This window comes from Neovison vison, chromosome 6, assembly GCF_020171115.1.
Source record: "Neovison vison isolate M4711 chromosome 6, ASM_NN_V1, whole genome shotgun sequence".
Classification (NCBI taxonomy): Eukaryota; Metazoa; Chordata; class Mammalia; order Carnivora; family Mustelidae; genus Neogale; species Neogale vison.
In genome coordinates this window covers 140564480-140580276 of record NC_058096.1, presented here as the reverse complement: position 1 = coordinate 140580276, position 15797 = coordinate 140564480, and the positions used below count along the sequence as shown (strand labels likewise).

Below are 15797 nucleotides of genomic sequence, written 5' to 3'. Positions count from 1 at the left end.
TTCTGTTCTTAGATAGTGTCCCTAGCTCCAGGAGTTTAATCACAATGAGTCTAAGCCAGTTATGGCAATTCTAGAAACTCATTTTTTCAGTTGCTTAGCCCCCTTCAGGTGTCTATGTGGTCCTACTATACACTATACACAAGGAAGTCAGTTGAGGTACATCTGAGAAGCATTCTCCTCTCTGATAAAAAGCGAGCTTTTTCATCCCTTTCTTTCCTGCTTTGAATCCCCAAATGTTTAGGAAGGTAATGTTTAGAGATGTGGCAGCAATTTGTGACCATGAGTTGATAAACTTAGGAAGCAGGTCTTTATCCTTGAGGATGGCAGAGCAGAAAGATAGAAGGAGTCTGAATCTTTGATATTATCAAATCTTTGGACCAAATCCTGGAGCTGCCTATTTTTAGACTTCTGTGTCCCGCCCACGCCCCCCTTTTCATTATTCTCTGATGATACTTCATCTTTTTTTTTTTTCACCAGTACGTGTCACATAAACATTTGGCAAAAGGGTCCAACCATGGTACCTGTGAGGAAACTTTGTGGTAAAAACTGTTTGCTATTGAATCACTTTGCAAAAACTGTACAAAATGATTATGTGTACAAGTTTACCCTGTTCAGGTGTCAGAGAACCTGACAATAACTTTGCTTTCACTTCTGCAGCCAAAAGGCCTATCAGGAACTCTGAGCTTTTCAGTTGTAGTATTCTTCTGGATACTACACTTCTTTCCATCTGTGGGGTAATGGGCTGGACAAGGGAAGTGGATAGCCACTAGGGACAAATGTGTGGGGGAGTCCCACCACAAAAGGGAGCCCCAAACATGGCAATGCTACTTTGCCATGTTGTCTGGAATGAGCCTTACCTGAAGCTCACATTTCAGATGTCCAGCTTTAAAACTGAGTGTTGCTCAAGTCCATCTTAAATGAGTGCTGAAAAAATGCAATTGACAGGTAAACCTTAAAGTGTATTTTTTAAATGCTCATTTGCAGAACTGACCAACAGCAACAACCACAACAAAGAAAAAGATTAAAAGATTAAATAGTGCCCTAGCATTATTCTTGATAATATATTCATATTGTAGAGTGCCATTTTGTAAAGTGATTCAACACTGAGTTTGTATGAATGAGTGTTGATTCTTCTGATTTTCATGGTGTAAACATCATGTGAAAGCAGCAATGGCATGAATATCACACCTTCCTTTCTGTCACTACCACCCACTGGATTGCAAAACCGGGTCTGCCTCCATAGCTCCTTCTCATGCATCTCATCCTGAAGTCAGTGCACAGTTGCACCCAACCTACTTCCTAATGACTCACTTTGCAGCACCTCCACTGCTAGGATTCTTGTCAGGACCTTCATCTTTTCTCTTCTGGACTCCCCTGGCCTGTCCCACAGCACCCCCTGCCTGCCCTCCCTACCCCCTTCTTGCTTCCTTCTAATCCATTCCCCACATGGCAGCCAGCGGGACCTTTTAAAATTATAAATCTGATTGTGCCACATCTTGACTTTCAGACTTCCAGTGACTCTGCGCGAGGAGTAAAAGCCAAGCTCCTTACTTGGCCTCCAAACCCTAAAGCAGTCTGATCCCTTTCCTCCCCTGCAGCCTCATCACCCTCCTCTCTCCTCTTTGTTCACCATACTCCAGCTACTGTGGCATTCTTGCAGCTTTGTGAATGGACCCAGTTCTTTTCTGTCCCTGCTTGAAACTCTCTTCCATTTACTTCTCACCAGAGTCATTACTCCCACAGGAAAGCCATCCCTGCCATCCCTGCTATATATATTTGGCCTCTCCTAGGACTCCCATTCTGTTCCTTCATACAACTTGGACCATGTGATTATTTGTGCAGTGTGTTTCTTCCACTGCACTCTAAACTCCATGGGGGCAGAGATCTTGTCTCTCTGGTTGACCACCAGATCTCCAACACCAGACACAGTGCCAAGTTTATAACATTTAAAAATGAATAGATTCGATTTTATCATAGCTCAATCTTACTCTCACCAGTTTTTCAAGGGGAATTTCATACCCAGAAAATAAAGGGTTTGGTCTTAGATGTTGACAATTTCTATTTCTATAAAACACTGCATTCTATTAGTTTCCTGGAACTAGAGACGAGATGAACAGCATATTGTTTTCACTGGGTCAAATGTACAACACACTTCTTACAAATCACTTTGAAAAAATACATAATATGTTGGAAGATTTTAAGAACAGAGCCTGTAGCTATTACCTCTAGGCTTAGGTTCTCAACAAAACAATAAAACCCCTAGTGGTTCTGAATGCTGCTGAGACTTTCCACAGCTCTGCCTTAACTCCAGCTCCTTGGAAGCACCAGCAGTGGAAGGTCAGAGTTACACTAGATTTTACACCAAGCACACTTCATGTAGATCTGATTGCCCGTCTTCCAAGGCAGCATTAACTCACCAGGGAGGCAGGGGGGATGTAGGAAGTTGTTGGTGTAAGGGATGAGGAAAAGGAGTGAAGTGGTCCCAGAGATTCAGGAAGACACAACCAATTCTAAGGGGGATGTCACTCAGGATTTGATCTGTGAAGCAGGAGAGTTATACACTAGGAGATAAACCATCTGGGGAGATACACAACAAGGAATTTATTTTGGGATTTCACCTTTTGTGATAATGAGATTTGGTTATATAGTCTCTGTAAGACACTCTGTCATGTTAGAGCCTGAAGTCATCTGCAGGTAGTGGGAAAGAGAAGATAGATATAAAGTAGCAGTTCTCAGTCACAGCCAACTTTGCCCCAGTCCTTCTCACCTGGTTTCACCTCTGCCCTGGGGATATTTAACGGTGTCTGGAGACATTTTGGGTTGTTACAGCCGTAGGATGGGGTACTGGCATCCAGTGGATAGAGGCCAGGGATGTTGCTACACATCCTACAATACACAGGATAGTTCCCCACATAAAGAATTATCTGATCCAAATGTAAATAGTACTAAGGTTTAGAAACTCCGATGTAAAGTGAAGAACAAACTGAAACCTGCGAGTGTAACCCAGAGCCAATGAAGATGGACTAGAACCGATGTGCCTTATTGCTTCGAACTTCAGGAATGCAGGGTGTCCTGCAGTAGTAGCTGGTGCCTTTTATCACAGAGCTAGCTGTGGGCTTGGCTTATGCATTAGGAAAGCCAAGAAAGGACCCAGGGGCAGGTGAAAAAGCTGCAGGCCCAGCTGCTATGCCACACCAATGAAGTGGACCAGCAGGTAGCAAAGAGGCATGAGCTACATCACCTGGTGCCTTTGCACTGAGTACCTGTACACTCTCCCAACTCTACCCCACACATAAAACCAACAGGGCTACTGCTCCCAAATTGTGGGCAAAATGTGTCTTGTGGCCCACCTTCAACACACAGGGAAGAAAATTCTGGAAAATATAACTGAACATTGTCAAGTTGACACTTTATAAAGCCACCACAGGATATACATAGAAGAGTAGTATTTAGCGTTCTCCAAAGAAAGAGAACCTGTAAGATAGATGGATATGATAGATGGATAGACGAATAGACGGATGGACAGATTGACTGATTTCTAATAAGGAATTGGTTCATGCAGTTATAGAAGATGACAAGTCCCAAGATTTGTAGTCAGCAAACTGGAGACCCAGTAGAGCTGATGGTGTGAGTTCCAGAGTGAAAGCTGAGAAAAACTGATGCTCCGATTCAAGTCTTCAGGCATGATTAGATCACTGTCTCAGTTCAGAGACAGTCAGGCAGAAACACTCTCTCTTATTCCGCCTTTTTATTCTATTTAGGACTTTGACTGGTGGGATGAGGCCTATCCACATTAGGGAAGGCAACCTACTATACTCACATATTAATATTATCAAGAAACACCCTTACAGACACACTCAGAATAATATTTGACCAAATATCTAGGTACCCTGCCAAGTTGAAAAATAAAATTAGCCATCTCGAATTGCTTAAAGCATTTCCTAAATTGTGCATTAGTACCTATAGGGAGCTGGAATAGGGACCCTCTCTCTTTAGGCCTCCATAGAACCTTAAATTTTCTCTCTTATTAGGAGTTACACTATTCACCAGACTTCTAAGAAAGATTCTCATTCTCCTATGTCAACATCTCCTTAAACCTTCCTGGGATATTCCAGAAATAACCTCTTTGAAGATTGTGTTAAAGTAAAAAACAAATTTGTCTTTTCTCTTTTTAGGAATCTAGTAAGTAGAGAAAAGACATTGAGTTAATCTTTAAGAATAATCAATTCTTCAAGAACATTTTGCACATTCAAAACATAACAGTTAAGCAGCAAAATAATAAATCCTAAAATCTGAAGCAGCAGGAATATACAGGAGGGAAAAGAGCAGGGGACAACCCGTGTTTCTACTCTAATTACAAAAGATATCACTATATTCAGCCAGAGGGAAAAAGCTTATGGAGGCGAAGGTCCCCAGGAAAATAAAATCATTGCTTCTCTGCTTTTTATGAAGGAGAAAAACAAAGTTTGGAACTTCACTGGTCACCAAGAAAAGCCATATTACATCAAAGAGGTTTTTAAAAATTACATTACACTCGAAAGGCCAAGTAAAGAAGCAAAACCTCAATTTCTATAAATTTCTCTGTGACACTAATAATTTCTGAAGTTATTATGCACCTTAAAACGTGAAGGTTTTGGCAGCTCCCTAGTTTTCTATTGGTATCTACCCAGCATCTGTTATCTAGCATCTGTGAAGGAATTAGCACCAGAGAAGAAATGTTCTCAAATGCACTTTCCAAAAGAGTCAGGTAAATGAATAGAATACCACAGTCTCCATTTTAGGGTTAGCTGTCATAAGTAGTACCCAATAAAATAGATGAAAGTCCTGACTGAATTAGTTTCCAAATAATGTGAAATGTCTCTGGTTTTAGGGGAAGAAAAATTCCAGATTTGAATTTGAAAAAATAGGGATTTAATTTCTGTCTCTGCCACTTATGAACTATATGATCTTGAAAGGGAGAAGAAGGAGTGCTATGGATTGGACCGTGCCCCCCATCCATCAAATTCATATGTTGAGGCCCTAACCCCCAGTGTGATGGCATTTGGAGATGGGGCCTTTTGGAGGTGATTAGATTTAGATGAGGTCATGAAGGTGGAATCCTTACAATAGGATTACTGCCCTAATAAAAAGAGACACCAAAGAGTTTGCTCTAGCTCCCTTCCTTCTTCCTCCCTCCCCCTTCCCTTCTTCCTTTTTAATTGAACTATAATTGGCATCTTCCTTCTCTCTCTCTCTCTCTGTCACATGAGAACATGGCAAGAAGCAGACTGCCTGAAGTTTAGAAGGGAGAGTCTCAACCATGCTGGCACCCTGACCCGGGACTTATAGTCTCCAGAGCTGTGAGAGAAAAAAATTCTATTGTTGAAACATTCTAGTCTCTAGAATTTGTTATGACAGCCCAAGCTGATTGATACAGGGAGTCATTCAACTTTTCTGAACTTTAGAATCACGTTTATAAAATGAAGATAATGATACCTAAGCCATAGGGTTATTAGAAATTCTGTGAAATATTATGAGAGTTTTTAATAAAGTGCAGAGAACAGTACAAATTCATGATCTTGTTCCATGACTACTTATGTAATACTAACATTTTGTAGAGTACAGTTTATTATATACTTTTAAACATTTAATTTGATGGTTAAAATAACTGTATTAGGTATACAAAACAGATGGTATGCTTATATTGTTGTTGAAGAATCTGGAAGCCACAGCTTCCAGAAAACCAAGTCTTCTGACACTAAATCTAGCAGTATTTCCACTCTGCTCTTACAAATATTCTGTTCAACTTCAACAAGACCCCCAAATGGTGTGATGAAGGCTCAGTCAATAATACAGCTCCACACAAACATAAGACCATTCCTCCCTAGCTCTTGCCCACTGGTGTAAGTGCTACACCATCTCCTTCCATTCAGCGTTCACTCGGTGGGGTGGGATTGATTTGCTTCTGGCACAAGTTAGAAGTTAGAAGTGTGAGCATCAGAATAAGAAAGAAGGCGAGAGAAGATCCACTAATGACTTTAAGAGTTACCAGCAATCTGGAAATTTGATTTCAGCCCATATCTATTCTTTCTGCTATACCAGACCACTTTGCTAGGATAACCTCAACTATCAGAGGAAATCTGTACGTGTCCATTGGACAAATGGGTAGGCCATAGTTTTGCCTTCTCAACCCTCTCTACATAGCTTGCTTAGATTGAACTGAAAGAAAGAAAGAGAGAGAGAGAAAAAAGAAAGAAAAGAAAAGAAGAGAAAGAAAGGGGAGAAAGGAAAAAAAGGAAAGAGGGAGGGAAGGAAGGAAGGAAAAAAGAAAAAGAGATTAGAGCTAGTATTGTGGTTTTTGCAAATGATTATAGTTTCCATGGCAAATGCAGTGTTATTGTATGATGAATTGGGGTCAGAACGGACTTGCATTTTACCACACTAAGTCATAATCATCTTTTGGAAGTGAGTCGTCCATTTTTTTCTGTGCACTTATTAAACAAATATCTTCAGCCTCTAGAGGCATTTTATAGTTTGTTGATTTCTTTATCTTCCTTTTTCAAAATACCAGATGGTTTTTATTGTAGTGGGAGGAAAAGATTAAAAGAAGTAGACAGGTGAGTCCAAAGACCATGTTTCCCAAACACACGTTGCAATGTGGAGAAAACACAACTTTTTGTCCTAAGAGTCATGGGAAATAGAAAAATAGATAATAGTTAGATAAGGATTATCTTATGGAGTAAAATATGGTGATGGTATAAAGGAAAGAGTCGCTTTTTCTCTGTTTAAATAAAAAAGGAATAGATTCTAAAACTATTGTGCTCATGCCGCACAGCTTTATACGTTTGCTAAAAGTCATTAAGTTGTACATTACAGAGTGTGAATTTTATGGCATTAAATTTTCTTTCATTAAAGCCACGGAAAAATAATAACCAATAAGGGGGAGAGGAGGTATGAATGAAATAAATTTGACAGCATATCGATAATTGTTGAAGCTGGGTAATGGGGTTTGTTATGCCTTCTACTTTTCTGTATGTTAGAAATTTTTCATATTAACAAGTTTTTAAAAAGGAATGGAGTAGAGAGGCACCTGGATGGCTTAGTTGGTTAGTTGTCTGACTCTTGGTCTCAGCTCAGGTCTTGATATCCATGCCATGGGTTCAAGCCCCGTGTTGAGCTCCATGCTGGGTGTGGAGCCTACTTTAAAGGGGAAAAAAAGGGGGTGGGGGGGAATGGAGTAGAGCAAAGGAGATACTGTAGCTTTGGTTCTCCCCATTAAACCTTAGATGAAGTTGTATTTTGCCACTATTCCACATTGTTCCATGCAATTAATAACTATGATGATAATTACAATAATAAGGATAGTAGGTGCCATTAATTGCGCTCTTAATATGTCCCAGGCATGGTGCTAAGGCTTTGTAAATGTCCTATCTTTACAAGAGCCCAATGACAGAGAGACACCGTTTTTGCTCACATTTTACAGATGATGAAACTGAGCTCCAGAAAGCCTAAGAAACACTTAGGGCCACATGACACTATGAAACTGCAGGGGAAGAAAACTCTGTTTTTTTCCTTCTACCCTTTCAGTTCTCAACTGGGTCTCTGTAACAAAAAGAAAGACAGATTAAAAAGAGAAAAGCATAAACATTTATTTAAGTTTTACGTTACACATGAGCCTTCTTAAGGAAATGAGGAAGTAAAGATATGGTTAAACCTGAGGGCCTTTAAGCTAGGTTGGATGAGGAACGGAAAGTTGTGAGGAAATGTGGTAGGACAAGATTGTGAGCTAAGTGTTGTAAACTGGGGGGATCTTAGACATGTTTGTTTAGTTTCTTCTGGGCGTGCCTCCGTCCTGGAGATAAGGATGCTCCTTTCTTCCAGGTATAGAGAAGGCACCTTTTACATTAGGGTCTTAGGATCTGTTTCGGGGGAAGGTCAAAGCATTCTTTCACTTGCCATTTCTCATATTCCTTCAGTTTAAAATATTAAATACACAAATACTGTATTTTGGGGAGAGCTGTCCTGAAACCTATCAGAATCATGTGTTAAGTGCTGCGCTAGAGAAAGAGAAACAATCAGTGTGCTTTGAAAGCACAAGGGGGTGGCAGTTACTTTTGCAATCAAATGCTCTACCACTGAGCTATACACCCACGCCTGTGACAGTTACTTTTGAAGGGTAGTAGGGTGGGGACAGGGATTTCAGAAGGCATTCGCAAAGGGAGAGAAATTCAGGCTGGGAACTGAGAAAAAAGTAAAAAGAAGAGAGAGTACGAGATACTTTCAATCACCGAGAACATCAAGTGCACGTGTCCTAGGCAGCCACAGGTGTGAGAGGTGGGAAGTGGCTTATACCAGGGATGGGACAGAGAGGAAAGGCAGGTGGGGCTCAGGAGACCCACGATGGTCTCTAACCAATGGGTGCCAGTCCTGTGGGCACAGGTCTGACGATGGGCCGGCAGAAGACCTGAAGTGACCGTCAATGACTTCAGCTTATCTTCTACTTAAGGAGGCCCTGACATATCTCCCACATAAGATTATCCAAGAATACTGGAGCAAGAATGAGAATGAGTCAACATACATCAAATGCTTAACCCGGCACCAGCCCACTCGATAGTCTGTGTGGCACACGGAGCCAGAAAGAACCACCCAGCTGTAATAGAACAAAAACACAGGTGTTTTTTTCAAGTAAATAACCTCACTTCACCTCACCTGAACTCACATTACATATTTCATTTTGTCTTGCTCACCAGAAATTGATCCAGGAATGCAGGAATTTACTGATAAGATGTTTCAGTTGGAAGGAAAGCTGAACTGCACACTCTTGTCCTTTTTTATTGTTGTTGTTGTTTTTTTAAACATGAGGGCCATTTCTTAAGGGGAAACTCAACCTGTCTATGAATTCATGCCCAAAAGGGTAAGAAAAATGAAGTTTAGAGTTTCTGCATCAATTTCAAAAATCAATGTCCTAGCCCAGATATTGGAGTCCAAATATGTTTCAGTTCGCAATTTCTCACTTCTTTGAGATAAAGGGAGGTCAACAGTTCAAATCAGAGATTCTCATAAAATCACTCAATGTGTACTTTTTATGTGGGTTTTTAAGAAGGGGACTAGAAAATACTGTACATCTTCACTCTATATATGATAAAATACCATTATTAACATTGCCAAGTAATCCCTTTTGCCCTGAAATATCATAATGAATTATATTCACCTAATGACCTGGTTTGAAATTCTTTATTCCCAAGTGCACAAGTGACAGTAAATGAACTCTGCTAATTAATCCTGGTGTCTTGTCTAAGAAGAGATTTAGAATAATTAGAGGAACTGAAATTTGCCTGTGAGTGAACTCAGAGCAGACCACAGGAAGACCCTTCTGTTTCCATTGCTGCTGCTCTATTAACCTCCAGGAGAAAAGGCAAGGAGCTGACGTGTCCTAGTCTGAAGAACACCTTGGGCGGCAGGGCAACTCAGGACTGGGCAGAACCTGTGCCTGAGGTCCTTTCAAGCTGGTTTCTCCCAGTGCTGAAATCCCTCCAGAGTGTAAGCAAGACCACCACGGTGGAACAGTCCCTTGGAGGTGTGGGAAACTAATGCCTTTCCTCAGGCATTAGTTTCACCCTCAATCACTTCACTGCTCATGAAGTGAAGGAAGAAAGTTCTCAATTTCCTCCCCCTTAACTGTTCAAATAATTACTCTGGCCTTGAAAACACCCTGTGGATTGTGACTCTTACAGACACTGGACTTTCTCCCTTCCTTGAGATAAAATGTCCGGTGGGATTACAGTGGCAATGCCAAGAGAGAATTCATCAGACTTCCTTTACAGGCATCCACTGCCAACTAAACCTAAGCCTAAGGCGGGTCTTTCTAAATTCTCAGAAGCTGCCTGTGTCACTCAACTTAAGGGACTGCAGGGCCCCCTTTTGCCAATGGCTGCTCAGTAATGATGGAGTTTAGGTGGCTAGCCATCTTCTTCTTGGAAAAAGTGGCCCCAAACATGTTACTCTACAGCCTACTGTACAAAAGGTCCATTTTTCTTGGGGAAAAAAAAAATCCAGCTCTTGTCATGATAGCCCATGTCATCCTAACAAGAATCTTGAAATTTGAGATTTTAAAAGGCTCTTTTGAGATTATCTCATCTAAGCATGCCATCTTACAGATGAGGAAACAGGCTCGGTAAGGCCACATGACTTATGTAAAGCCCTCTAACTAATCAGTATCCCCTGGAACTGGAGCAGAAATCTCCAGGTGCTAGTCCAGTCCTTCTGGGGTTTAAGATAATAGGCTGGCAAGAAGCAGAGCCTTAGGGTTAACACAGCTAATTTTTCCTGAGCAGTTTTCATGCAGTAATAATCTAGAAAACATTGTTTCATACTAGAATGTACAGATTAATTTTTTTATTAAAGATTTTCAAGGAAGTTTCAAGCTTGTGGTAGTGTTTATAGCTGTGTTCCCATGCCATAAACAGTAGAGCTGTGCTGTTGGTATGGTAGCACAAGTCGAGATATATGGAAGAGTAAAATGCACACCTGAACTGAAAGACATAGCTCAAAAAAAAAAAAAGAATAAAACTTCTCAATAATTTCTTATGATTACATGTTGAAATAATATTTAGATACATTGGTTAAAATAAAATACACTATTAAAATTGATTTTATAGATCTTGGATATCAGCCCTTTGTCTGGTGTCATTTGCAAGTATCTTCTCCCATTCCATGGGTTGCCTCTTTGTTTTGTTCACTGTTTCCTTTGCTGTGTAGAAAAACTTTTTATCCTGATGAACTCCCAAAAGTTCATTTTCACTTTTGTTTCCCTTGCCTTTGGAGACATCTCTTCAAAGAAGTTGCTGTCGTCGATGTTGAAGAGGTTACTGCCTGTGGTCTCCTCTAGGACTTTAATGGATTCCTGTCTCACACTGAGGTCTTTCATCCATTTAGAGTTTATCTTTGTGTAAACAGGTATAAGAGAATGGTTGCGTTTCATTCTTCTGTATATAGATTGCCAATTTTCCCAAAGCCATTTATTGAAGAGACTGTCCTTTTTCCATTGGATATTTTTTCTATTGGATATTCCATTTGGTATTTCGAAGATTATTTGACCATAGAGTTGAGAGTCCATATCTGGGCTCTCTATTCCATTCCATTGGTCTATGTGTCTGTTTTTGTGCTAGTACCATGCTGTCTTGGTGATCAAAGCTTAGTAATATAGTTTGAAATCAGGCAACATGATGCCCCTATCTTTGTTTTTCTTTTCCAACATTTCCTTGGGGATTCAAGGTCTTTTCTGGTTCCATACAAATTTTAGGATTGTTTGTTCCAGCACTTTGAAAAATGCCATTGGTATTTTGATCAGGATGGAGTTGAAAGTGTAGATTGCTCTGGGCAGCATAGACATTTTAACAATGCTTATTCTTCTGATCCATGAGCTTCTCAAACTCAACATCCAAAAAACAGATATTCAAGTCAAAAAATGGGCAGAAGACATAAGCACTTTTCCAAAGAAGACATACAAATGGCTAACAGATGATACTCATCACCTTAGCCATCAGGGAAATTCAAATCAAAATCACATTGAGATACCACCTTACACCAGTTAGAATGGCAAAAATTGACAAGGCAAGAAACAACAAGTTTTGGAGAGGTTGTGGAGAAAGGGGAACCCTCCCTCTTACATTGTTGGTGGGAATGCAAGTTGGTGCAGCCACTTTGGAAAACAGCATGGAGTTTCTCAAGAAGTTAAAAATAGAGCCACCTTATGACCCAGCAATTGCACTACTGGGTATTTACCCCCAAAGATACAGATGTGGTGAAAAGAAAGTCCATATGCATCCCAATGTTCACAGCAACAATGTCCACAATAACCAAACTGTGGAAAGAGCCAAGATGCCCATCAACAGATGAATGGGTAAAGAAGATATGGTCCATATACACAATGAAATATTACTCAGCCATCAGAAAGGATGAATATCCAACATTTGCATCAACATGGATGGAACTGGAGGAGATTAGGCTAAGTGGAATAAGTCAAGCAGAGAAAGCCAATTATTATATGGTTTCACTTATTTGTGGAACATAAGGAATAGCATGGAGGACATTAGGAGAAGGAAGGTAAAAATGAAGCAGGGGAAATCAGAGGGGAAGATGAACCACAAGAGACTGTGGACTCTGGGAAAGAAACTGAGGGTTTTAGAAGAAAGAGGGGTAGGCAGATGGGTGAGCCTGGTGATGGGTATTGAGGAGGACACGGATTGCATGGAGCACTGGGTGTTATATGCAAACAGTGAATCATGGAACACTACATCGAAAACTAATGATGTACTGTATGGTGACTAACATAACATAATTTTAAAAATAAATAATAAATAATAATAATAAATAAAATTAATTTTACCTGCTTTTTTGCTTTTTTTTCTAATATTGCTACTAGTAAATTGGAAATTACATTTGGGGCTTGTATTATACTTCTATTGGACAGTGAGTGTACCAAAGGGTAGATATCAGGGCGGTCAGTAGTTGAGTTCTCTTCCTTCCAGGTACAAGGTAGGATTGTAGGTCTCTGCCCCCTTGGAAATTAGGTGTGGTCATGTAATTTACTTTGACCAATGAAACATTCATGAAAGAGACAGGTGTGCTTCTGTGCAGTGCATTTAATTGCCCATGCAGGACATTGCAGTGCACTCCAAGGAAATTGCAGATATGGAGAATGAACCCCTGCCATGCTGACTGCCAGCTGAGGCTCTTGCTGACTCACCCAAGATATGTAATATGAGCTCAAAATAGACTTAAAAAAAAAAAGCAGTAGAGATTTGGGGATTGTTCATTCCTGTAGCATAACCTATTTCTAAATATAGCTTTCTGGTGTGAAGGTGGGTAGAGAAGGATGTCACTGCAGCATGGCCCAAACTTGCTTAACTGCAGAACACTTTTGAAAGTCTAACTTACTGACTGGATAGTAATTAGAGCTCATGAGATAATGCATCCTTAGATTATATTAGTAAAGACAGAAAAAACAGATCACACGGATCAATTAATTGAGCCAATGATCGAAATCTGATTTCTGTGTCTTATTATTCTTAGAATAAAACCAAGTCATTTTTATGTTAAAAATAAACAAATCAAGATCATTTCTTTTGCTTTTCAAAGTTTTGTTTCATCCAGATTTTCTTATGTGACTTTTTAAAAGTTGTCAGCACCATCAGAAACAATATTGCTGATCAAGGGCAGTATGTAGTCTATTCCTAAATTTTGTCCTTAATACACTATAATCTGAAAAAATTCACATTTTCCAGAAAATTAAAAACAATATGATCAGTGTGCTTTGCTATATTTGGGGACTACTGAAGCAGGGCTCTCCAAATTTCACTTATGTCATCCTGAATAGCTCACTTCCTTCTTTTTGTAGAAAACAAAGTCTGCGATTTTTCATTTTCACTTTGAAGCATATTACTTTTTGCTTATTTTAGACTAACACAGTTTCCAAGCTAACAAGATTGCTTTATGTTTTAAACTGTCTTTTTACAATTTCAGATCTACAAAGAACACATTTGGTACAAATATTTTTATACACAATCAAAACTAAGTATTACAAATTAGTTTTTATCAAGATATGTCACAGCCTCTTAAAGTGGTTTTTAGTATATTCACAAATCATACAGTCATCACCACTAATTTCAGGACATTTTCATCAACCCACAAAGAAACACTATCCCCATTACGCACAATTAGCCACTTCCCTCAACTTCTCTCCTCCTGGCAATTACTAATCTACTTTGTCTCTATGGGCATTTCTTATAAATGGAATTTAAATAAGATATGGTCTTTTATGTCTAGTTTGTTCACTTACCATGTTTTCAAGGTTCAACCATGCTATGGTATGAATCAGTACTTCATTCCTTCTTATGGTTCAGTCATATTCCATTGTATGAAGAATATGCCAAAATGTGTTTATCCATTCATAAAGTGATGGACATTTGTGTTGTTTCCACCTTTGGCAATTATGAATAACACTGCTATGAACATTCAGGTACCAGCTTTTATGTAAAAATATGCTTTCAATTCTCTTGGGTCAAATTAAGATTTTGAGACAAAAGAGTAATTTTTAAGGCAAAATACATAACACAGACTTGGGTAAATTCTGCTGTTGCAGCGAAGTGCAGGTTAAATATTCTCATTTGCACATGAACACCAACTATTTCTGGTGAATAGGGGTATGCTGGGAGATTTCCAACTGCCCTTTCTGGTCCCATCCTGGTTGAGGCAGGAAATTTCACTTCAAGCCCCCATCATCACCCTACCCCACTGTCTAATCCAAGGGGCTCCTGAGCATCTGGGCTGTTACCTACTTGCGATGAGTCATAGGGGGACCCTGAACAAAATCTCAGAGCACAGATGGCCATTACTCCCGCTACATGACTGGGAAGCACTGTGCTGGCGACGGTCTATCAGCAGTCCTGGACCACAACGGTGAGTACAGATAAGCCTGTGCTTGACTTCTGGAGGACCTCCTGGGACTGAAAGCATGTGTTGATTGTGGTGGGGCCTTATGGGCTCGCTTGTAAGCTGCACCCCTTTCAAATGGTTCCTCTCAATCCTTCTCAATATATTTCTCCCCATCCCATTTATCTAGTCTGCATTTCACTACCTCTACAATTGTCTACTTTTCATGAGCATATTTTGAATTCAAGACTCAAACATACCACCTTTATTTTCTTGTCTTCAGTGTCTCTGTCCACCCAGAAGAGAAGGTAATTCATGTCTGACTGTCTGGGTTAGGAGAAGAGGCAAAAGATGCAAGTAAAGGAATTTGATTTTAAAACACAATTTTAGCATGGAAAAAAGAATGTGAGAAGAGTATCAGTTGATTATTCTCAATATTATCCCTCAAGAGCAGTGTTCTCAGTAACACTGTACCATTTCCTAATGATAAATTATCCCATGAGACTATAGATTTGATATTTTTCTTAGCTATTTAAAAAGAAAGAAATTCATCAGTATCAGTTTCCTCCCACCAAATCCTAAAGATGCCCTGTGCAAACTTAATCCTCTGTGGGACCCAGTTTTGGGAATGAGGCACCCCAAAACATGTAGCCACAAAATGTCTTTTTTGAGCTTTGTATCATTAAATGCCCTCAATTAGTCCCAGTTGAGGTCAGAATAGCTGTTTCAAGAAACGAAGTACTCCAAACTTGAATTGGCTTATAATAACAAGAGTTTATTTCTTACATAGCTATGTGCTCATGGAGGTCTGCCGTCGCTCTGTTCCATGTCATTTTCACTCCAGAATCCCCAAGGACATAGCAGCCATCACAGGGAACATTGCCAGCTGGAGCTAAAAGAGAAGTGTAAACCACACACTGCCTCTATGCCTTGCCTAAAAGTGGCACACATTACTTCCTCCTACATTTTACTGACCAAAGCAAATCACTCAGCTATGCAAAAGGTCATAAGGTGGGGGATGTGTAATCCTCTCATAGGGAGGGGCATGATAGTGAGGAGCCTTGAATTTGAGTGAATAGTAAATAAGTCAGCTACAGTACCAGAATCAGCAAGACCCACAAATCTTTGGAACTTTGTGTGGGACCTGTCACCAAGCCATGCTTTCTCTTTCCCTCAGTGAGTTCTTCTTTGAGATCATATGGGTCCTTTTATACTGGGACCACATCTCCTGGTCAGAGCCATCTCATTCTATACCATCTTCCCCTAACTTTGCATCTCAGAAAGTAGGGATTAAGTTCTCAGACTCTTCCCTCTGAGAAGGCCCTTGGTCCTTATGCAAATTGGCTTCCCTCCTCTTTAGCAGTGGGCACAGCATTCTGTTGACT

General features: G+C 40.0%; 1 protein-coding gene across 1 annotated transcript in view; it reads left to right on the top strand.

Moving 5' to 3' along the window:
• Positions 1–14384: 14384 nt before the first annotated feature.
• Positions 14385–15797, top strand: part of DAZL (deleted in azoospermia like) — a 34758-nt gene continuing 33345 nt past the window's right edge. Inside the window, exon 1 of the mRNA XM_044254838.1 lies at positions 14385–14439. Coding sequence (XP_044110773.1) covers positions 14385–14439 — 55 coding nt within the window. The remainder of the gene's footprint in view (positions 14440–15797) is intronic.